Below are 23,619 nucleotides of genomic sequence, written 5' to 3'. Positions count from 1 at the left end.
ACCTATTAAACCTAAAATGGATTTTTGAACCAGGCTGTAAACATGTTTATTTCTGCTGTGAAGTTGGTCTTTTTAACATGGGAGTCTGTGAAGATTTGCTCTGTTTTGGACCCAGCCCCTAGCGGATGAAGATTTATGCAGTTTTATCCACTTCCGCATAGGCTTCACTTTTAACCGCCGAAGGCTTCGTCCATCTTTCATATACGGTCTATGGTACACATATATACACTGGCTGATCAGGCCATTTTGACGCACGAGGAGGGGGAGAACAATACAATACTCTATACCAACTACAACATAAACTTAACTAATCAGTATAGTGTTACATGTAACCTGTTAAGACAATAAACTAAACAATCTGAAATGCCCAAATAATGCAAAACACAGCTGACAAACAATCAATAGAAGAACCTAAACCCCTCCTACACTCCCCCCCCAACTAAAAAGATGGTAATGCCCAATTTGGCCTCAGCCTGATTTCAGGAGCTCCAGTGCAGCCAGGACACAGGATCTGGCAATTCAAAAGGAAAGTATATTAACTGAAAGCAAAGCAAATTGACAAGGTGACAAAATAAGTTAACTAAATTTGTGCACGCAGTTAGTTAACCCCCTGTTAACCCAGCTAATAAAAATATGAAAAATGGAGTGGATTTTTAAAGTGTTTACATAACTAATTAAAAAAAAAAAAAAGAAAGAAAGTTAATGTAATCTATAGACCCTTACTGTGCGGCAGCTCGTGCTGCCATCACATTAGCATTGGGTTGTTTCTCTTAATCAGGCTGGTGATCCCCGCAGCACCGCTCTGCATTGCCGGCCACCATCCTCCTCAGATTCCCGCTGCCATAGTCATTCCCACTTCCTGCTGCCGGCACCGGTCCTTTCGAGGCCCCACCAGGACTGCGCAGTCCAAGCTGGTTGAGTTCCATTGAGGCACTCCTTCCCCGTCCTGCTTCCTTCTTCCACTGGTGCTTTAATACACCTGCCTCACCCCTGTGCCTATTTGACCAGTTATTACCCCGCCAATCTAGTGGCAGGGAGAAGGATTGCCAACTGGGGCTTATTGTCAATCATCTTTGCCCATAAGGTAAAATCGTCATGCACTACATGAAAACTATAAAACCAAAACACAGGGCAAAGCTGACTTACTAACCACCACCATTCTGTCACTTTCACATGAACACATTTTAAATGTCTCCATTAACAATAAGCAGCGAAAACGACGACCAAACACATGCACTTACTCTGAAACAAAATCACACACTGGCCGTTGAAACAAGCAAAGAGCTCCGTGTACACCATGTAATAGCAGTTCTAGTGCTGACTTCACTTCAAATGAGTAGTGTACTTTTTATGTGTAATTTAGCACTGACGAACAGAGAGCTTACCGTAGGTTTGATGTTGCTAAAGTAAGGCGTCCATTCACACAGGTCTTAAACAAAGCTGCCTGCTGCTGTGTTTCTCCCATAGTGCCTTTGTTTGTCATTCTCATTTATGCACAGTAATTCTTCCCAGAATTTACTGCAAAAGGGACAAGATTAACTCACTTTTAGTGTAAGAGTAATATCCATTTCAGTTTGCTGCAGATTTAAGATCCATGCTCAGAAAAACGAAGCGTTAATCAGATTACCAAGGGAGATTTTAAGTTAGCATTTATGCAGATTTGGGTTTATGCTGACAGTAAACAGGGTCTAAAACAACACTGATGATCCCTTCGAGCATATGAAAGGCTGCAGAAAATGCCATCCAGATAGCAACTCCATCGTTTTCAATTCCAGATCTACATAGAAAATGCTATCTGTCTTTAATCATCAGTGTAAATGTCAAATGTAGATTATGCCAATGTAATCACCGTCCCCTGATGCTGAGGCAGTAATGCAAAATTCTTCTTTGTTTCTGAGTCACGTCTGCATGTCATCTGGCATGCATGTCACCGGGGCTCCCTCATAAGTGTACTGTCCTTGTGACATGACAGGTTCATTTAGCGGCGAAACCTCTCACCTATACAGGGTTCTGCTTTGTTTGTCTCCTTCTTCTTGGCCAGTTAGTAAATACAGTTTCTAAACTTTCATCCATGTTAAACCCTGAAACAAGTTTACAGTTATTATTATTATTATAGCTTGAAATCATTGTTTTTGCACATTTCAAAAGAGGATTTTCATGAAAAAAAACCATCAACCAAAGTCCCGAAACATCAGAGAGCATGGATGAATCATGGGCAGCACTTCATATGGCGTGGCAAATGATGACAGTGTGTGTTTTATTAAATGGGCGTGTGATGAACTTGTTGTTGGACAAACTGTTTGGCTTAAAAAGTTGAATAATTGATGCACAAAACAGCCCAAAAACCAACAATCCCAAAAGGATTGTCTGTAAAATGTAAATAAAAGCTACATGCAGTGATTTGTGGATCAATATTTGGTTCTAAATACGACATTAAAAACATATCAAATGATGATATTGAGTCATATCACTATTTGTAAATATATTTGCTCATATTGATTTTGAGGGCATCAAAACATCTCTAAAAATGTAGACACGGGATGTTTACCACTATGTGGCAACACGTCTTGTTTCAACATAAATGGAAAGACATTGAATGAAAAACCAGATGTTGATCTTTTGGGAGAAGTCTTTTGTCTAAATTTTGTTTGATACAAGATTTGTAACAATCATGAATGTAATATCTGGCATTAATGTATCAACAGCCAATAAATGTGATAGTTTCAAATGTAATGAAGCTTAAATGTTATATTTCAGCCATGTTATGCATTTTTTTTGCTGTTCCATTTTGCCAATAAGGTAAGAAATTAATTTGCCGTTGTTTGGTTAAGTGGCCAACATAAAAAAAAAAAAACCTTGAAAACTAATAACAATATTATATAATAATGCATAAATAAGACAACACTTTCCAAAAAATCTACTATATTTTCGCGCAGCTTTCTCATTAAAATTAGATATGATACCATTATTGTCAAGTTTTCCTGCTATTAGCTTTATATTATCCATGGCTAAAATTATGTTAACAGCTGTTACTACATCAATAACTGCTAAATTGCTACTTTTTTGCTACTTTTTATTTTATTTTACATTTAATGATGATAAACAAAATGTTTTAAACTACTAAAAAGCTTTACAGCAACTGCACTGTATATTGACGTTTCAGCTACAAAGGAATGATGCAGTAGAGGAAGTATGCAGTTTAGGATTGTGTTGATGAAACGTGCAAAGCCTTCCCTGAAAACAATCAAAACATATGTATGAAACCTGTACATACCTTTTAGTGTTTATGACGCCTTTCCAGATGAGTAAGTTTGCAGATCTATATAGTTACTAAAGCTCCTCGATACCATCTTGAAACCAGGTTTTTCAACTAGTTGAAACTTTTAAACCATGGAGCCTGTAACATTGTTTCTGGATTTCGTCCCCACACAGCTACTTTGCATGATAGATCTTAACCTGCACTTGTGGATGGAACAATAAACTTTGAGCATTTACAGAAAGTGGTTCCTCAAAATGTCCCTGAGCGCGTGTCATGATGTAGTTACAGACTCATGTCTGTTTATGCATCATTGTTGGATAATAAATATCTTAACCTTTAAAATAAGAAAGACAAAACAAAGTAATCTTGGTAGAGTAAATTTATATTGCAGGGAGTTTACTGTCAGCACAAATACAGAAGACAAGAAGATGTGAACTAATGTGAGCTAAGAGCAAACTGAAGACCAATTGCTTACAAGGAGTGTAAAAACCATAGACTGTATATGATATATATATATATATATATATATATATATATATATATATATATATATATATATATATATATATATATATATATATATATATATATATATATTTATATATATATATATACATATGTATATATATATATATATATATATATATATATATATATATATATATATATATATATTTATATATATAAATATACATATATATATATATATATATATATATATATATATATATATATATATATATATATATATATATATATATATATATATATATATATATATATATATATATACATTTTAGGGTGCCAATTCGATTCTTACAATTTTTTGATATTTCTTATTTTTGTAGTTTAAAAAAAAAAAAAAAAAAGTACAAAACTTTTTTTTTTTGCTGGTCATTTTTCTTGATTTCAATTAGGAAAGAACAACACAGTAGCCAGACCATCATTCTGCTGCTATAATGCCCAAGAAGACAAGTAAAAAGATGAATTAAAACAATAAAAATGACAGACAATTTTTAATGCATTATTTTTACTTAAAAAATTATTTTTAACATAAAAAAAAAATCTATTTTAAAATTGAGATTTTTCTATTTGATTTTCCCACCCTGAACATATTTAAATTTATTTTTATATAGTTATTTAATACTTGTAAACATTTTGAAAGACAGTATTTTAAGGAGAAGCTGCTTAAATGTTGTTGTTGTACAACAAAGATAACAGCAATTCTGATTCTGGAAAAAACAATCTGTTTATGTTCTACCCTGCATCTCAGCTTTTACTGAGAGTTTGGCTGTACATTGATCATCATTCTTTAAAAAAATAACTTTACAGCTACAAAATGTTTACATTAAAAACTAAATCATGATTGATTTGGATGCTTCTCTTGTTTAGAATTTCTCTTCACATAATAATCTCATGATTAAAAAAAAGTATGATCCTGAGTTGTGTTGTTTTTACCTAAACTTTGTTGACTTATAATGGCCTTCTCTAAAGACAGAAAATTTATAGTCCTGTTTTTATTTCCTTATTGAAACCATAAGTCTGTAAATGTGAACCACCTGATGTCTGTATAAGCAACTTAATGTGTTAACATTTACCAAGAATACAGGAAAACTAATATTTCACTCCTAGGACGAAATGCACCGGAGACGACTTGATAAAACATACAGTCATGCTGTTGTTGTTTCCTGAATAATATATCAGATTTTGTCGTTGCGCCAAGTGATAAGAATGAATAAAAAGATCTTATATTTTGGACACGTTTTGAAATATTTCCATTGCAGGACTCGCGTCACACACAGTTAAAGACCATGAATTTAACTGGTAGTGACAGAGCGTGCCACATTCACCAGCTGGGATATCCAAAACTGTCTCTGTACAATAACTTCAAACACAGACGTTGTACCTCAAGGCATTGTGTGCAGATCAGCTGATAATCCCTGATTTCCATCTCCATCACGTCTGACTCACTGAGTTGACACTTTGTTGACTTCTTCCTTTATTGGTTTGCTCAACATCTCTTTGTGGCCTCCATGGACTTTGCAGTAAACATGGCCCAAGTGAATTGATGCAGTTGTTGCAAAACATGAGTAATGCATCGATGTAACACAGACCATAGCCACACACACGTAGACGTTTTTAAACAAAACATGTATCACGTCAAACTTGGCATTTGAAGAAATATAAACTATTTTGTGGATTAACAATGCCATCTGCTGTTGTCAACTGATACATGACTTAACATTTAGACATCCTCCTCAAAATAAAATGACAAATTTAGTGGAAGAAAATGTTTAAAAAAAACAAAGAAAAATTTGTAAAGTACAAAACTTTGTTGCAAAGTTGCAACACATGACAATCCAACAAGCCCAGGGTTGTTGACAAAAAGAAAAAATTCATGTTTTTTTTTTTAACATATGACGGCTCCTGTTTTTTTTTTTTGTTTTTTTTAATGGGTAAATATAATCGATTTTTATTGTGTAAAGAACTTTGTGCTACTTCTTGTTTAAAAAAAAAAATCAATTTTGCATTAAAAAAAAAAAAAAAAGATTGAAATTGAATTTACTGAAAAGACTGAAACTGTGGAAGGAATTGTGAGCATTTTTACCAAAAGGCAACCTGTCCAGGATGAACCCTGTAGCTCTTAACTTCTCTGTTAATCATGATTAAAAATACTCCGTATTTCTTGCAGTACTACTCTTCATCCTCCTCTTCACTGGAGATAACATCAACCCTTTCTCATCCTTTACCAGAGTAGGAATATTTGTAGAGAATAAAAAGAAAAACAACTTCACATTACAGAAATTTATTTCAGAACGAAGCCAAACTTGACATTTTCAGAAGTTTAAGTGGAACAGCCAAACATTTTCTGTTTAATTCCTTCATATTTCTTTGATACTCTTCTCCTTCCTCCTCTCCCTCACCTTCTATGGAGTTGACTCCAATCTCTTTATAATCCTTCTCCAGAGCCGCCATGTCCTCTCTGGCTTCAGAGAACTCTCCCTCCTCCATCCATTCTCCGACGCATCAGTGGCCGAAGGCCCTCTTGGCGTACATCAGATCAAACTTGTGGTCCAACCGAGCCCAGGGCCTCTCCGATGGCGGTGGTGTTGCTCAGCATGCACACCACCCTCTGGACCTTCGCCAGGTCTCCACTTGGAACCATGGTGGGGGGCTGGTAGTTGATGCCAACCTTGAAACCAGTAGGACACCAGTCCACAAACTGGATGGTGTGCTTGGTTTTGATGGTGCCAACAGCGGAGTTGATATCTTTGGGCACCACGTCGCCTCGGTACAGAAGGCAGAAGGCCATGTACTTACCGTGGCGAGGGTCACATTTCACCATCTGATTGGCCGGCTTGAAGCAGGCGTTGGTGTTTTCGGCCACCAAGAGCCTAGTCAGCGGAGATGACCGGGGCGTAGGTGGCCAGAGGGTAGTGGATATGGGGATACGGCACCAAACTGGTCAGGAACTCTGTCAGATCAACATTGAGGGCGCCATCAAAATGCAGAGAAGCGGTGATGGAGGACACCACCTGACTAACAAGGTGGTTGAGGTTGGTGTAGGTGGGATGCTCGATGTCCAGGTTCTTGTGGCAGAAGTTGTAGATGGCCTCGTTGTCCACCATGAGGGCACAGTCAGAGTGTTCCAGGGTGGTGTGGGTGGTCAGGATGGAGTTGTAGGGCTCCACCACAGCAGTGGATACCTGAAGTGTTGGGTAGATGGAGAACTCCAGCTTGGACTTCTTGCCGTAGTCAACAGACAGACGCTCCATCAGCAGGGATGTGAAACCAGAGCCAGTGCCTCCACCAAAGCTGTGGAAAACCAGGAAGCCCTGAAGGCCGGTGCACTGGTCTGCCTGACAACAGAGAGGGAAAACCAGTTCGAAAACATTACATCTCTTCACGTGTCGCTCAACATGAAAACACCTGCTTTCATTTTACTCACTAATTTACGGATCCTGTCCACAACCAGGTCAATGATCTCTTTTCCGATGGTGTAATGTCCACGGGTGCAGGGTGGAACAGCTGCCGGTAAGGTTCCAGTACGCACCTCATCTGAAGAGAGAAAAAAATAAAGAAATGAATTAAAAAAACGTAGAGTTGTTTACAAATTTTCAAACATTTCCCTCTAATTTATACCTGAAAAGAGGCTGCTTACCGATGACAGTGGGCTCCAGGTCCACAAAAACTGCCCTGGGGACATGTTTTCCAGTTCCCGTCTCACTGAAGAAGGTGCTGAATGCATCGTCTCCTCCTCCAATGGTCTTGTCGCTGGGCATCTGTCCATCAGGCTGGATCCCATGTTCCAGGCAGAACAGCTCCCAACAGGTATTTCCAATCTGCACACCAGCCTGACCAACATGGATGGAGATGCACTCACACTGCGGGAAAAGTAAATCCAGAAAAGTCATTTCAGCTGTATGCTTATAATTCACACAGCAAACTACATTTTGATCAAGCAAATAAATAAGTACAAAAACTGTAAGAAAAGTTTCATAAGCATGAACTGTACATATATGAAGAAAATATTTCCTATTCTAATAAAAAATAAAAATATTTTAAAAAATTATGTTAACTATATTATACGTATAAAATAAAGAAATAAAAAAATTCAATGAACTCATATTCTTATTAAAACTCATGTTCATATTCCCTTTCATTGATTAAGATTAAATCTTAATCCTAATAATAAAAAAAAGACATTTGATAATATATATTTTCAAAAACTGAGAACACATCTGCCCAGGATTAGAAATCGCAATTTTATTCTTAAAAAATTACACAAAAAAACAATTTACTTTCTAGTTCTCTTCAGTTTTAAATGGCAGAATTCTGATTTTTTTTTAATGACCTTTTTTTTTTTTTTTTTAAAGATAATTAACCAGAGCCTACTGGCTTAGACTTTTCAACTAAATAAAAATATAAAAATAGACTGAATTTCCATTTGATTTTTGTCATTTAAATAAAATAATCGGACTTTAAAGCATCGAAACTTTGCTTTTTTCAACACTTTTTCTGGCGCGCTGCAGTTGCGTTGCTAGGTAACAAGTCTTTAACTCGGCAACCGTTATTGCAAGCCTTTTTAACATTTAATAGCTTAATGGGATATGTGTTTCAGATATCTGTAATTAATTTTTCCTAGTTACAATAATAATTTTAGATATCTATTTTTCAATTATTCCTAGTCAAAATGAACATTTTAGATATCTAAAATGACATTCTTACCAGGACAAATGATGTCACATTCCTCATTCATGCGTATTGGGTTTTTACTTCCAGATATCCAAAATGACATTTGTCTTATCTAAAATAAACTTTTTGGATTTCTGAAATAGAATTTTTCAAACTAGAATTTATTGTATCCACATTTTAATTGTTTCTAATCTTAATTTTTATATCAGATGTCAAAAATGAAAAAAACATAATCATCATCTCATCATCTCATCTTCAGCTGCTTATCCGGGGTTGGTTCGCGGGGGCAACAGCCTAAGCAGGGAAGCCCAGACTTCTCTCTCCCCAGCCACATTTGCCAACTCTGCGGGGGGGAACCCAAGGCGTTCCCAGGCCAACCGAGAGATATAATCCCTCCAGTGTGTCCTGGGTCTTCCAGTGTGTCCGGGGTCTCCTCCCAGAGGGACGTGCCTGGAACACCGCATCAGGGAGACGTCCAGGAGGCATCCTGACCAGATGCCCGAGCCACCTCAACTGGTTCCTCTCGATGCGGAGGAGCAGCAGCTCTACTCTGAGCACTTCCCGGATCACCGAGCTCCTCACCCTATCTCTAAGGGTGAGCCCGGCCACACTGCAGAGGAAACTCATTTCAGCCGCCTGTATACGAGATCTCGTTCTTTCAGTCACGACCCACAGCTCATGACCATAGGTGAGGGTAGGGACGTAGATCGACTGGTAAATTGAGAGCTTCGCCTTCTGGCTCAGCTCCTTCACCACGACAGACCGGCGCAGAGTCTGCATTACCGTCTGTCGATCTCGCGCTCCATCCTTCCCTCACTCGTGAACAAGACCCCGAGATATTTAAACTCCTCCACTTGAGGCAGGACCTGACTCCCGACCCGGAGAGGTCAATCCACCCTATTCTGGCAGAGGACCAAGGTCTCAGATTTAGAGGTGCTGATTCTCATCCCAGCCGCTTCACACTTGGCTGCGAATTGCCCACTTGAGAGCTGGAGATTCTGGCCAGATGAAGCCAACAGGACCACGTCATCCGCAAAAGCAGAGACCCAATCCTGAGGCCACCAAGGCAGATCCCCTCAACACCTCAGCTGCGCCGAGAAATTCTGTCCAAATAAGTTATGAACAAAATAAGTGATAAAGGGCAGCCTTGGTGGAATCCAACCCTCACCGGAAACGAATCTGACTTACTACCGGCAATATGACCAAGTTCTGACACCTGTTGTACAGGAACTGGACAGCTCGTACAATGGGGTCCGGTACCCTATTCTCCCGGAGTACCCCCCACAAGAGCCCCCAGTGGACACGGTCGAATGCCTTCTCCAAATTCATAAAGCACATGTAGACTGGTTGGGCAAACTCCCATGCCCCCTCCAGGACCCCAAAGAGGGTATAGAGCTGGTCCACTGTTCCGCGACCAGGACGAAAACCACACTGCTCCTCCTCAATCCGAGATTCAACTATCCAGCGGACCCTCCTCTCCAGGACCCCTGAATAGACCTTACCAGGGAGGCTGAGGAGTGTGATTCCTCTGTAATTGGAACACACCCTCCAGTCCCCCTTCTTAAAAAGGGGGACAACCACCCCAGTCTGCCAGTCCAGATGACTGTCCCCGATGTCCACCCGATGCTGCAGAGGCGTGTCAGCCAGGACAGCCCCACAGCATCCAGAGCCTTAAGGAACTCCGGGTGGATCTCATCCAACCCCGGGGCCTTGCCCCCAAGGAGCTTTTTGACCTCAGCGACTTCAGCCCCAGACATAGGAGAGTCCACCCCTGAGTTCTCCAGCTCTGCTTCCTCATTGGAAGATGTGTTGGTAGGATGGAGGAGGTCTTCGAAGTATTCCTTCCACTGACGATACAACTACAAAATCGATCATCGAACTGCGGCCCAGGGAATCCTGATGCCAGGTGTACATATGGACACTCTAATGTTGGAAAATGGTGTTCGTTATGGACAATCCATGATGAGCACAGAAGTCCAATTACAAACCACCATTTGGGTTCAGAGGGGGGGAACAATGTCTCCCAATCGCTCCACTCCAGGTCTCACTGTCATTGCCCATGTGAACATTGAAGTCCCCCAGCAGAACAATGGAGTCCCCAGAAGGAGCACCTTCCAGCACTCCCTCCAAGGACTCCAGAAAGGGTGGGTACTCTGAACTGCTGTTCGGTGCATAAGCACAGACAACAGTCAGGACCCGTCCCCCCCACCCGGAGGCAGAGGGAAACTACCCTTTCATCCACCAGGGTAAACCCCAACGTGCAGGGACCAAGCTGGGGGCTGATGAGAATGCCCACACCTGCTCGGCGCCTCTCACCATGAGCAACTCCAGAGTGGAAGAAAGTCCAGCCCCTCTCGAGGGTACTGGTTCCAGAGCCCAAGCCATGCGTCAAGGTGAGTCCAACTATATCTAGTCGGAGCCGCTCGACCTCGCGCACAAGCTCAGGCTCCTTCCCCACCAGAGGTGACATTCCACATCCCTAGAGCCAGCTTCTGCAGCCGGGGATCGGACCGCCAGGGTCCCCGCCCCTTGCTGCCACCCAGCTCACACTGCACCTGACCTCTACGGCTCCTCCCGCAGATGGTGAGCCCATGGGAGGTGGGGCCCATGTAACCCTTTTGGGCTGAGCCCGATGGGCCCCATGGGCAAAGGCCTGGCCACCAGACACTCGCTGTTGTACCCCACCTCCAGGCCTGGCTCCAGAGGGGGGTCCCGGTAACCTGCATCCAGGCAAGGGAACATTTCTGCCCAGGTTTGTGTTCATTGTAGGAGTCAATGAGCCGTGCTTGGTCTGGTCCCTCTCCTAGACACCTGTTTGCCATGGGTGACCCTACCAGGGGCATAAAGCCCCCGAAAACATAGCTGCTTGGATCTTCAGGACACACAAATCCCTGCACCATGATAAGGTGACGGCTCAGGGAGGGAGGGAAAAAAACATTCTACATATCTACAAAATAATTTCTAACCTCTATAATATGCTTTTACTAGTCAAGATGCCATTACAGATGTCAACTATAGGTAATATGGCTTGTTATAATTAAATTTTAGATATCTAAAATTTTAATAATATCTAGGATAATGCAGTTGCAGATACCTGCAAGCATATTTTGGTCATCTTGAGACAGAATGGTAAGGCACCATTTTAACATAAAAAAAAGAGTAATTGACTGTCCACATTTCTATTTTAGTTAGGATGAAAGCATTTTTTCCAAGCATTTTCTTGCTTGTCTTACCTGTTTTTTTTTGCTGTTCAGAATTACAATATTCCCATCGAGAATTGTGATTAACGACATTCAAGAGTTAAGACAATTCTCTATATGTTCTTAAACATTATCAATGGCCACTTTTAAGATATATTAGCTTGGCTAGATATGTATTTATATCTTTAATTCAATTATTCCTAGTCAAAATGAACATTTCAGATATCTAAAATAACATTCTTACTAGGACAAATGATGTCACATTCCCTATTGGGTTTTTACCTCCGGATGTCCAAAATAACATTTGTCCTATCTAGAATACACATTCTGGATATCGCAAATAAAAATTTTACTAGGACAAACTACAATTTATGATGCTTCTTATAAATGCCTTCCAAATGTTTCCACAAAGTTTTCTGCAGTCTGTTTTAACTAGTTAGTTTCTGTCCTCCTTTTGTGAACGTGTCTAAGCACAAAACATGAAAAGTATCATCTTAATGTAAACTGTTGGTTTTCCTTAACCAGGCTATTTATTATTAAATAGCTTGAATTAATGTGTCTGTAAGTTGCTCTGAGATCAGGGATGCCCACAGAAACTTTTTTTTAGGGGTAGCCAAAGAGTGGCCAGGGAAAAAGTGTGGGTGGCCAAGAGTTATTAAGTATGTGATGCATAACTACAAAAGTTGTATGTGAGCAAAAACCTAAATCTGGTCAGTTTGAGCTCATGACAAAGAGGAGTCTACCAATCAGAAGTGTTTATTAAAAAAAAAAAAAAAAAAAAAAAAAAAAAGAAGTCCAAATTAAATTGTCTGCCATTATGTAGACAGGGCTTGATCCAGTATTACAGCATTGGTAACCAGATTTAGCTAGGGGGGTCAGGGGGCATGCTCCCCCAGGAGAAAAACTGGGACATTATAAATTAAAATGCATTCATCTGGTGCAAATTCTTTCATTCATTTAGGGGATCTAATTATACAAAGCCAAAAACTGAAATTCAACTTCAAAAGATCTTAAAAGTTGGATTTAGAATAAGGCTTCTGAAATCGCAAAAGTAATTAAAATACTGTGTCTCCAAAACAGACTATTTTCCAGCAAGTATATTGGGTGGGACATTTTGAGCATGTCTGAGCATTAGGCAAGACTTATTTCTCTTAATGTATTTAGCAACTAACAACCTTGACCTGGTTAAACAACTTTGATGGACATCAGCACATTGACTCTTCTCTCCATTAAAATGTGTATTTATTAACAAGTAGCACTTATTTAAAAAATGCAGAGGGCAAACACTAACTTACTAATGGTTCTGCATGAACAAGCAGTAAACATAGAAAGTAGCAAAAAAATGTTAATTGACATGGAAATAAACATAGTACTACTATGTAGTACATAACATAGTAGAGTTTGATAAGAGTTTGTAAGATGTGAGTACTTCAACCACTTATGAATGGAGAACCACTTGTAACCGAAGCCCGTCTCCTGTCGTTATACAAGGTCATGGGGTAAAACTTCAGCTGTGGCTGTTTGGGCCATCTGAGATAACACTGTCGTGAACTGAATTGAAACTGATTTGAATTATCTGTATTCAGTCCTTTTTTTTCTCTGGGTACACATACTTAATTTGAATGAAATAATCTTAATGAATTCATGAACACATGGCTGCACGGTGGCATGGTGGTTAGCACTGGGGCCTCACAGCAAGAAGGTGGCTGGTTTGATACTTGGCTGGGGCAAGGTTTGGCCAGTGGTCTTTCTGTGTGGAGTTTGCATATTCTCCCCAGGTACTCTGGCTTCCTCCCACCATCCAAAGACAACCATGTTAGGTTAACTGGTTACTCTAAAGTAGGAATGAGTAGGAATCCCTCCACATGAGTGGTTGGTTTTTCTCTGCGTGGCCCTGCGATGTACTGGTGAGCCATCCAGGGTGTACCCTGCCTTTCACCCAATGACAGCTGGGATAGGTTCCAGCTCCTGCGACCCTGAATTAGGTTAAGCGGTTAGGAAAATGAATGTATAAATTCATGGACACCAATGCATTTTATTACCCAAAATTGTGCTGTTGCAGAATTGTAGAAAGCAAAAAGCTCGCTAGGTGTAAACACTTATTTATCTGTTTTTAAATATTATAATCATTTGAGAAATTTATCAGATAAAGACATTAGTGGTGTGCTTTTGTGCAGTCCTTGGTCCTCTCTTTCTTTTGTCTCAGAGTACTGTGCATAGACTGTGTGGTATTGTGTGTTTGGATGTCCTTGGATGTTGATGAAGTCACATGACAGCTCTGAACGGGAACCAGGAAGTGAGAGGGCGGTGCTGCTTTGAAGGGCTGTCGGACTGATAAAAAAACAAAAACAAGGTAACAGCTAATTGTGATGTTAAACGCGTTGTAAATGCAGATAGAGCATTTACATGGATAAAACGGGAACCCGCCCGGCTATTTATTTTGTGTATATATAGCCACAGTTTAGGTTTAGCGGGTGTAAGTAGCGTAGTTGATGCTAATCGCTGTTAGCATAGTCGTGCTAGCAGAGTTGTTAGCACCCAACAAGCTAACCAAGTATGAAACTTGTGTAGTTATATTTTAAAGATCTCTTTTATTCTTATTTCTGAGTTATATTTCTAAATGTCCTGAATCAGCCCGCTATGTTAAAGACACTGTTTCATACTGTTAATATAAATAACCGCTTGCATATTGTAATGTGCTCATCAATGGATAAAAAGAAATGATAAAACATCACACAGTATGTAACTTAATCAGATAATGTCCTTAAGTCCTAAAAATAACACCTCAAACGACATTAAAGTGAATAAAAATCCATAAACGAAACAGACAACATAGAGATAAATCTTGTTTTTAATGTTAATCTTTGTTAGATGTTGGCTGATGTTGTGTTTACAGTTTTGTTGTCATGTTCAATCCATTGTTATGTTTTGCATGTCAGGGCTAATAACATCAATGACACGTCAATAAAACTAAATAGTTTGTCTTCTTGCACGTATAATGGATGCGTGTCCCTCATGGTCACAGTGATCAGTACCTTTTATGTTCTATTAGACAGTATTTACAATGACAGCCATCAAGCACGCTCTCCAGAGAGACATCTTCACGCCAAATGATGAGCGGCTTCTCGGTATTGTTAATGTCTGCAAGGCAGGAAAGAAAAAGAAGAACTGCTTCTTGTGTGCTACAGGTATGAGTGTTTTCTGTAAAGCAGAAAAAGCTGATAAATGAGTAGTGATGAGAAGTAAAGTGCTGTCTTTTCTCCTAGTTACCACAGAAAGACCTGTCCAGGTTAAAGTAGTTAAGGTCAAAAAGTCTGACAAAGGAGATTTCTACAAGAGACAGCAGACCTGGGAGCTCAGAGACCTGACACAAGTCGATGCCAAAGATGCAAGCAAGGTTCGATGTCTGCATTGTCTTGTTCTCTGGGTTACTTTCATCCTGGAGTTGGGGCTAAAACACACTCTGCTTTATGGTTATGGTTTAGGAAAACCCTGAGTTTGATCTTCACTTTGAGAAGGTGTACCGCTGGTTGGCTAGCAGCACGGCTGAGAAAAACTCCTTTATTTCCTGCATTTGGAAGCTGAACCAGCGTTATCTCAGGAAGAAGGTGGAGTTTGTGAATGTCAGTTCTCAGTTGCTTGAAGGTACGTAAGCTGTTCATTCTCAGTCATAGCTGTGCCTGCACGCATCTTTACATATTCTATTTTATTTCAATAAAGGTGTGACTGCTTCTCTGTATGTCAGGGCTACTTAATAAGGTGTTACAAGGGGTGCAGCCCTGTAGGTTTTCAGTGTTTCCCTGCTTCAGCACATCTGATTAAATTGAATAAATGCAACAACCAGCAGGGCTGTGGCTCTTGCAGGACAGAACCGAGTAACTTTGCTCTGTGCAGTAGTATTAACGCTAGAACGCCCCACACCTGTTGCTCGTATATTAATTTACAAATTTTGTCTTTCATTTGATTGTCATTTCTCCCAGATGCGGATATTGCTTCTAGATTTTGGTTGATTTTATTTATAGACACACCTTTAAGAAAATGTTCCGGTTTTTTTTTTGGTTTTTTTTTTGCCTTGTTTTGTGGTTTTCTGTGTTAAATTCTGCTTTATTCTCACTTTTCTCTCTGAAACTTTCTCTGGCCAGAACTTCCTAAAGCGGAAGGTTGGTAGGACTAAACTTCCCCCCTCCTCACTCCTTTCCCATTATATTTTCATGAACTCAAGCCACCACTCTCATCAGAGACGCTCACCTCTCCATGGCTCCTGCCATTTGAATGTCATCAAACATAGAGGGCATTATTACGTTTATTCCGTAACACACATTGTCTCTTTACTCCACTTTCAGCTTTTGTAATTGTCCACCTGAATTCATGTAATTTTAATACATCCTGAGCCTGCTTTAATACATATTTTTCAGTCATACAGATTATTGATTTACAATCATTTCATCATTCAGTGTAAATAGCAAGAACTGTATTTTTTTTCACTGATGAATGTAAAAACAGAATTTTGACATGCTTTTTCTTAGCAACCACCTGCGATGTTTTTCATTTGTACTAATTTTTCTGATAATTTTTTTGTCACTGATAGCATTTAAGTGCAGTTTTACTGTAGTTAAAACGTTGATATCTTTTGGAAATCCATTATAAACAATGAATGTGGCCATATCTGTTGTTGTTTTTTAACACAGACACACACATGTATGTACATATGTATGTATGTATGTATATACATATACATATATATATATATATATATATATATATACACATATACACATATACATATATGTGTGTGTATGTATATGTGTGTGTGTAGGCCTATGTTTGTACTTACGGCTTCCATTTACATTCTCATCTCTTTGCGGGCTCAGAGTCTGTTCCAAGTGGTGAGAGCCAAAGTGTCGCAGGCGGCGATGAGGACGCTTTGGACGACTACCAGGAGCTCAGCACTCGTGAGGAGCAGGATATTGAGGGCATGATGGAGATGTGCGAGTACGCCATCTCAAACGCTGAAGCTTTTGCTGAGAAGCTTTTTAAAGAGTTGCAGGTTTTGGATGGGGTGAGTAAAGCAATATATAGAAAACTACATTATGCTAAGCAAGAAACCTGTGAGAAAGTGGAATTTTATATGACAGTGATAGATAGCATATGATAGTGGAAAAATTTATTTCATTTGTAATTTTTCTGTTTAGTGATCTGAAAACGGTCTCTGTGGCTGATAACCCCTCTTTACCACTTCTCACTCAAGGCCAACATTCAGTCCATCATGGCGTCAGAGAAGCAGGTAAATATCCTGATGCAGCTGCTGGATGAGGCGCTGGCAGAGGTGGACACCATTGAGGGCAAACTGAGCAGCTATGAGGAGATGCTCCAGAGCGTTAAGGAACAAATGGACCAGATCTCCCAGAGCAACCGCCTCATCCAGATCAGCAACACTAACAACGGCAAACTGCTGGATGAGATCCAGTTCTTAGTGGTGAGGCATTTTCACACACTTTAACCTACACCACGTGTGTGTTTAGTTGTTGAGCAAGTGCTGTCAGTGACACCTCTAAGCTGATCTGATATTTTAGCTATTTGAAGTTAAGATGATTTTTTCAGGATAAATATGATGAAAGTTGCTGATATGTTTTAAAAAAAACCAACAGAACTACATGGACCTGTCAAAGGGACACATTAGGGCCTTGCAAGATGGAGACCTGACCTCCCCTAAAGGTATCGAGGCCTGCATTAACGCTTCTGAGGCTCTTCTGCAGTGCATGAACGTGGCACTGCGACCAGGTTAGTTTCCACTTTAAAGAAATACTGGATAATCGCTTCTTGGTGGAATTTACCTGTTGTCCTTGAAGCAGTCAATCACATGGCAGAATTGTCCTTTTGTTTTTCTGTAGGCCACGAGCAGCTTCAGTCTGTGAAGCAGCAACAGCACCTGTTTGCTGAGCTGAGAGATACCTTTGCTCGCCGCCTCACTAATCACCTAAATAATGTGTTTGTTCACCAGGTAACAAATTCACTGTTGTTAGAAGATGCTTATCTGAATTTTATTTGCAGAGCATTTCATGATTTTCTATGAAACTATGAAGTAACTGAGATTCTGAAGCCAATATGAAACTTATGCATCAGAACTAAAAACAAATTTATGGACATCAGTGATGGAGTCGAACTCTTGTTGTCCCACACCTGCCCTTCGTGCGTAGACCATAGTATCTCCTGTTCTTTTCCAGACTCTTTTTCTGTCCCCCTGAACTTCCTGTTTTGCTGGAGCACTCTTCCTGGGCTTACTACTGTCGTTTCCAGCTGGGAAACAGTTCTCCAGCTGTTTCCCAGCTATTCCTGACTCTCTGTGTTGCTCACTTTATATCATCCCACTCTGCTTTCTGTCTCTGTCAGTTCAACCACTTCAGTCACTTCAAAATGACCATCCCTCAATTCTATAGGTCCTCCTGTCTGTCACTTCCAGTGAGTACCCTCACAGAAAACCCCCACTCGTCCCTTCTTTGCTAGTGATTAACGTCTCACAATTCACTCCAACGTACATGCCATGAAACCCCGAGCTTTTTCCTCTAGAGTGCATTTTCATTGCATGAGAAGGTATGTTTCTAACGACTTAACATCTCTCATTTGATATCGGAGCTGTGGAGTTCCTGTCCATCCTTCTCCTCTTTCACCAACTGTCTCGGCTGGGGGGCTTTTCATGTTTGGATGCTCACATGGCTTTGCTGCAACAGTCTTTCATCATGAAATGCTGTGCTTGTCTGCTCCGTATGCATGTCTCTAATAAAAGCTGTAGACACTGAACATGCTAACATTGAGGGGAAGTGAGCAGAACATAAGTCCAGCAGTAAGAGAAGTACATTTCAGTGGTATTAAATGAGATTTTTAAGGATTTGGAATATAAAAAATGCTAATGATATGATGTGCGTGTGCGTATACCAGGATGGAACTGGATTTTATTTTACTTGTAAGTGATAATAGCAGGACTTTCTGCTGTAGATACTTGCATTGCCATCATGTGAGGAAAAATAATTCACTTAAACAAACCAAAAAGTCTGCATCTGCAAACCAAACAAACAAATCCACGCCTCTACAGGAGGACAGAAGTTTGCAGTGCAGAATGAAGCAATAGACACTAGTTAAACAACATAAACAAGAACTATATGTAACATCATCACTAGTTATGTTTTTAGTGTCCAGCATAGTCCTGGGTCAGTTAAACGTATTTTAGTGGGTTTATAACTTAAACTAATGCATCACACAGATCCATTTCTGCATGAATGCTTTAGTTAAACATTTTGCTTTATGCATAGAAAATAAGTTGGCGTTATGTTGAAGCGCTACACAGTTCAGCCTATCAGAGGGCTCTCACTTGCTGACTGATCTGAATTGGGTCCAACAGAGTGTTTTCCACACAGAAAAAAAAAAGGAAAAGAAATAGATGCTCGCCGATTCTGCAGACATGCCACACAGCCGGTTGTCTGCTTGGTGTGTAAGACCCCACACGGTGCTCCCATACTGAATGTTTCGCTTATTATTGGTTATCACTCTTTTCCACAGGGCCATGATCAAAGCTCCACCTTGTCACAGCACACAGCTGAGCTGACCCTGCCCAAACACAGCCCCCTCCACAGAGACCTGCTGCGCTATGCCAAGCTTATGGAGTGGCTAAAGAACACTCACAAGGAGAAGTACGAGGGCTTATCCAGGGTACGTTCACTTAAAGACAGTTTGATATATTATCAATACATGTATATTTGGTTTCTTAATAAGACTTAGATTTGAAGATTTGTATCATTCACATGTGTCCATTGATGTTTTTGTTACAGTGGTTTAATGCTTCAACAAAATCAGTTGCTGGCAGATGATGATTTATGCTCTAAATATCCCAAATTATTTTTATTATTTCAGACAATTTATACAGTCTACTAATCCTTCTGGTAGCAAAACAACCAGTGAGCATGATGCTACCACTGCCATGCTTCACAACTGGTCTTACTGGAGTTGAATTTTTAGTCCTCCAAACAAAGGAACAGCTTAGTTTTTGTCTCATGTGGCCATTCTTTTTTTTTTTTTTTTGCCATTTGATCAATAAGCAAAGAATTGTAAATATTAAACTATCTAGATAGCGGTCCTCACTTCATGTTAAGTTTGTCATTATGACAGCTTCACAAATTTCTTCTCTCTTTTGCAGACATATGTGGATTACATGAGCAGACTTTATGAGCGAGAAATCAAAGACTTCTTTGAGGTTGCCAAGATAAAAATGGCGGGCACATCCAAAGAAGCGAAGGGCAAGTTTGGTAAGAGCTCGTGTTTCCAGGCTGTTCAACATGACTGGAGCTTCTGCTCTGCGGTCAGTTTGACGGCGTATGCTTGGGACTTCTCAGCAACATTATTCCTTACCTCTTTCCCTTTTTTTTGCTTCAAACAAAAATGAATATTATTCATGTAGAGAAATACAAAACAAAGCCTCATTCTTTTACAGCCTTTTCTGCGTCACATACGTGCCTTTATATTGTTAAACTCTTGCTTCTTGTTTTATCTTTCATTAATGTCTTCTTTTCCCTTTGCACAGGGGTTTTTACATGCTCTGTTATCAGTATTTATTTACTACCTGAACAGCGCCCTTGGTTAAGCTTGGGTTTTGGCAGAATTATAGTGCTCTGCTTTCTGCTCTCTGTAGTAGATTTTCTGCCTGAAAACAAAAAAAAGAAGAATTTGTTTTCCAAAGGTTTGTCTGAGCTACTGCCAAAGCCACTGCAGTGCACATCAGCATATATGTAACTTTGGACATCTAACACCTAGCGTCACCCCTCTCACGCTGCATGTTTTAAGCCTAACCTGTGTCTGTCTTTGATGCCTGCCTTTCTAACTGGCTGCAGCCACGCTTCCGCGGAAAGAGAGTGCACTCAAACAGGAAACGGAAAGTGAGTATGATATTTGGATGGAGCTGTCAAGTTATCCACTGTGCTTCTCATCACTGTGACTCCACTAAAAGAAATCTTTCCTGAAACCCCTTTTTGCTACTTTCATACATAGTCCTTCAAAGCATTATTGGGCCATGCAACCGGATTGCTGTCCAGTGTTTTACTATGGTTATATGATTCTGTGATGAATGCCAAAAAAAAAAAAAAAAAGCTAACCTTTTTCATCCATGTGATTATTGATAATCCAATAATTTACTTGCATTAGTCTACAGTTTTAATTCTAAACATTTAGCACGTGGGTTAACATCATACTGTGTCTGCCGTGCTATGGTAGGCCTGCACGGCAGCTCTGGGAAGCTCACAGGCTCCACGTCGAGTCTGAACAAGTTGACAGTGCAGGGCTCCAACAGCCGGCGATCCCAGTCTTCTTCGCTGCTGGACATGGGCAATATGTCTGCCTCCGACCTGGACGTGGCGGACAGGACCAAGTTTGACAAGGTGGCACAGAGTTTACATTCGGAAAGGAAATAAGTCAGTGTGTCACTCTGTCACCCAACCACCCCCTCTCCTGTTTTTTTATGTCTTTGCAGATATTTGAGCAAGTCCTCAGTGAGCTGGAGCCTCTGTGTCTTGCAGAACAAGATTTCATCAGCAAATTCTTTAAGCTGCAGCAGCACCAGGCTGTTATGCCCCCTCTTGCGCAGGTACATCTGCAGCTACTGGAAGTGTTGTCTGAAAGATCAGAAGGCTTCGAAGTGAATGTCACTTTCAATTTACGGCTACAATTACGTACTTCTGTCTGACACTGGAGAATTGATTTCCCCTGAAAGACTAAGATAATACAGTAATGGCAGATGCTGCTCTGGTTTAATTTATAGCATCATTCATGTTCATGTCACCAGATGTTTGTCTACATTTGTAATATTAATGTCTGTTTGTCTGTCAGCCTGAAACAGAGGAGTCTGATGGGAGCACGCCATCAAGAATGCCTCCCCAGGCGGAACATAGACACTCCTTGTCATCAGAGTCAGTACTCTGACATGGTTATTAACATTTCTGGTGTAAATAAGATCTATTCTCACAAACAGACACAGCTTTTCTAATATATGTTTTATATTTGTTTGCGTTAACTTGTTTTGTGACTAAAGGAAAGACATGGTGCGGCTGATGATGAATAAAATCTTCCAAAGCATTGAGACCGAGCTCAATAGCCTGATCGCTTTGGGTGACAAGATTGACAGCTTCCACTCTCTGTACATGCTGGTGAAGATGAGTCACCATGTGTGGACAGCTGAAAATGTTGACCCGGCGTCTTTCCTCAGCACTACGCTGGGAAATGTGCTGGTCACTGTCAAGAGGAACTTTGACAAATGCATTGTGAGTCGAGGAAATTCTACTTTAGAATTTCATTGCTTTGTGTGCTGATGTCCATAATTTAAAGTTTGGTGAGTGCATGTATTGCAGTACAGTTTAAATCTCTCTTTCTAATACAGTCAAGTCAAATCAGGCAGATGGAAGAAGTGAAGATATCTAAGAAAAGCAAAGTTGGTATCCTACCTTTTGTCACCGGGTTTGAGGAGTTTGCCGAACTTGCTGAGACAATCTTTCGCAATGCAGAGCGCCGAGGGGACCTAGACAAAGCTTATGTCAAGCTTATCAGAGCTGTCTTTGTGAATGGTAAGACTGCTTGTCTGTAAACAACAACAAAAAAAAGCCAAACAAACAAGAAGGCTACAGATTGTGCAGTCTTCAAGTTCTGCATCTTAATTGTCTTTTCAGTGGAAAAAGTAGCCAACGAAAGCCAAAAGACCCCACGGGATGTTGTGATGATGGAGAATTTCCATCACATCTTTTCTACGTTGTCGCGTTTAAAGATTTCCTGCCTGGATGCAGAGAGACGAGAGGCTAAGCACAAATACACAGACCACCTGCAGTCTTATGTAATCAACTCGTTGGGGCAGCCGTTGGAAAAACTCAATGTAAGAACAAGTCTTTTAATTATGACGACATGTAGGTATTTTCATTCCCATGAATGTAGACGTATAGATACTACAAGTTCAGAGGTGTTCTCATGGGAAAACTCTGTTTCGCAGCATTTCTTTGAAGGCGTTGAAGCACGTGTGGCCCAGGGTGTGCGTGAGGAGGAGGTGAGCTACCATCTGGCTTTCAACAAACAAGAGCTGCGCAAAGTCATCAAGGAATATCCTGGCAAAGAGGTGAAAAAGGGCCTGGACAACCTTTACAAGAAGGTGGACAAACATCTATGTGAAGAAGAAAGTTTGCTGCAGGTGAAAAGATTTGTAATTTCATGTGATTTAAAAACAGTTTGTCACTGGTGGCAGATTCCTCATGCAGTCACTTCAATGTTGCTCTCTATACCTCCACCAGGTGGTGTGGCACTCCATGCAAGACGAATTCATCCGTCAGTACAAGCACTTTGAAGATCTAATAGGCAGATGCTATCCTGGATCTGGAATCACCATGGAGTTCACCATCCAGGACATGTTGGAGTACTTTTCCAGCATTGCTCAGTCGCATTAGTTAAACTGCTATGAACTGGCCCTTAATGATTCACTACTGCCTCACACTGGCTGAACATGCACTAGCAAGTCTTTAACTAACCCTTAATGTTTTTGGTTTTTTTTGGGTTTTTTTTAAGTATAAACATTTCATTTCTGTGTTCTGTAACTTAATGAAAGGGAATTGTGTACTGAGAAGTGGGAAAGTTGTTGCTGAACTGCCTTGTGCCTGTTTATTAATATTCAACAACCGAGTCCCACAAACCTAGTTGTCATATTTTTGTTGTTTCTGTTTGCCATGTGTACATAATAAATTTGCATCTCCTCAGTATATATGTGTTGCCATTTTATTGAAATAATGGTGCAGTTGTGCTGCTCAAGCCAAACAAACAGACGACTCCGCCCGTTCGGCTTTTAAACGGACTGTGCGGGTTGCCAAAACAGGCTTCCACTGATCCGCTGACTTTCCATGGTGACGAATCCAAACCAGAGATCATCGGCGCTCTTTTCAAAGCTCTTTA

At 40.3% G+C, this 23,619-nt stretch overlaps 1 protein-coding gene and 1 pseudogene across 3 annotated transcripts; one reads left to right on the top strand and one right to left on the bottom strand.

Moving 5' to 3' along the window:
• Nucleotides 1-770: 770 nt before the first annotated feature.
• On the bottom strand, nucleotides 771-7,647 carry LOC306759958 (tubulin alpha-1B chain-like; annotated as a pseudogene). Its single transcript has 4 exons — nucleotides 7,422-7,647; nucleotides 7,209-7,318; nucleotides 6,159-7,119; nucleotides 771-897 (listed from the first exon to the last, which is right to left on the bottom strand). The product of its transcript is annotated as a tubulin alpha-1B chain-like (transcript).
• A 6,310-nt stretch (nucleotides 7,648-13,957) lies between these two features.
• On the top strand, nucleotides 13,958-23,386 carry exoc1 (exocyst complex component 1). Of its 2 annotated transcripts, XM_079245259.1 has the most exons (19): nucleotides 13,958-14,008; nucleotides 14,708-14,843; nucleotides 14,922-15,052; nucleotides 15,141-15,300; nucleotides 16,527-16,714; nucleotides 16,904-17,131; nucleotides 17,304-17,436; nucleotides 17,547-17,656; nucleotides 18,046-18,114; nucleotides 19,210-19,359; nucleotides 19,844-19,952; nucleotides 20,914-21,077; nucleotides 21,170-21,283; nucleotides 21,526-21,605; nucleotides 21,728-21,956; nucleotides 22,073-22,256; nucleotides 22,359-22,558; nucleotides 22,673-22,867; nucleotides 22,968-23,386. In XM_079245259.1, exons 2-19 carry the CDS (start codon nucleotides 14,720-14,722, stop codon nucleotides 23,118-23,120), a joined length of 2,721 nt encoding a protein of 906 aa, XP_079101385.1. In that variant the 5' UTR covers nucleotides 13,958-14,008; nucleotides 14,708-14,719; the 3' UTR covers nucleotides 23,121-23,386. The 2 variants fall into 2 exon arrangements, with proteins under 2 accessions (XP_079101385.1, XP_079101386.1); XM_079245260.1 differs by lacking the exon at nucleotides 18,046-18,114.
• Nucleotides 23,387-23,619: the final 233 nt, after the last annotated feature.

Source organism: Telmatherina bonti (assembly GCF_933228915.1).
Source record: "Telmatherina bonti genome assembly, chromosome: 8".
Classification (NCBI taxonomy): domain Eukaryota; kingdom Metazoa; phylum Chordata; class Actinopteri; order Atheriniformes; family Telmatherinidae; genus Telmatherina; species Telmatherina bonti.
Note: the sequence above shows the minus strand (reverse complement) of the source record. Positions and strands in the feature narration are given on the sequence as shown.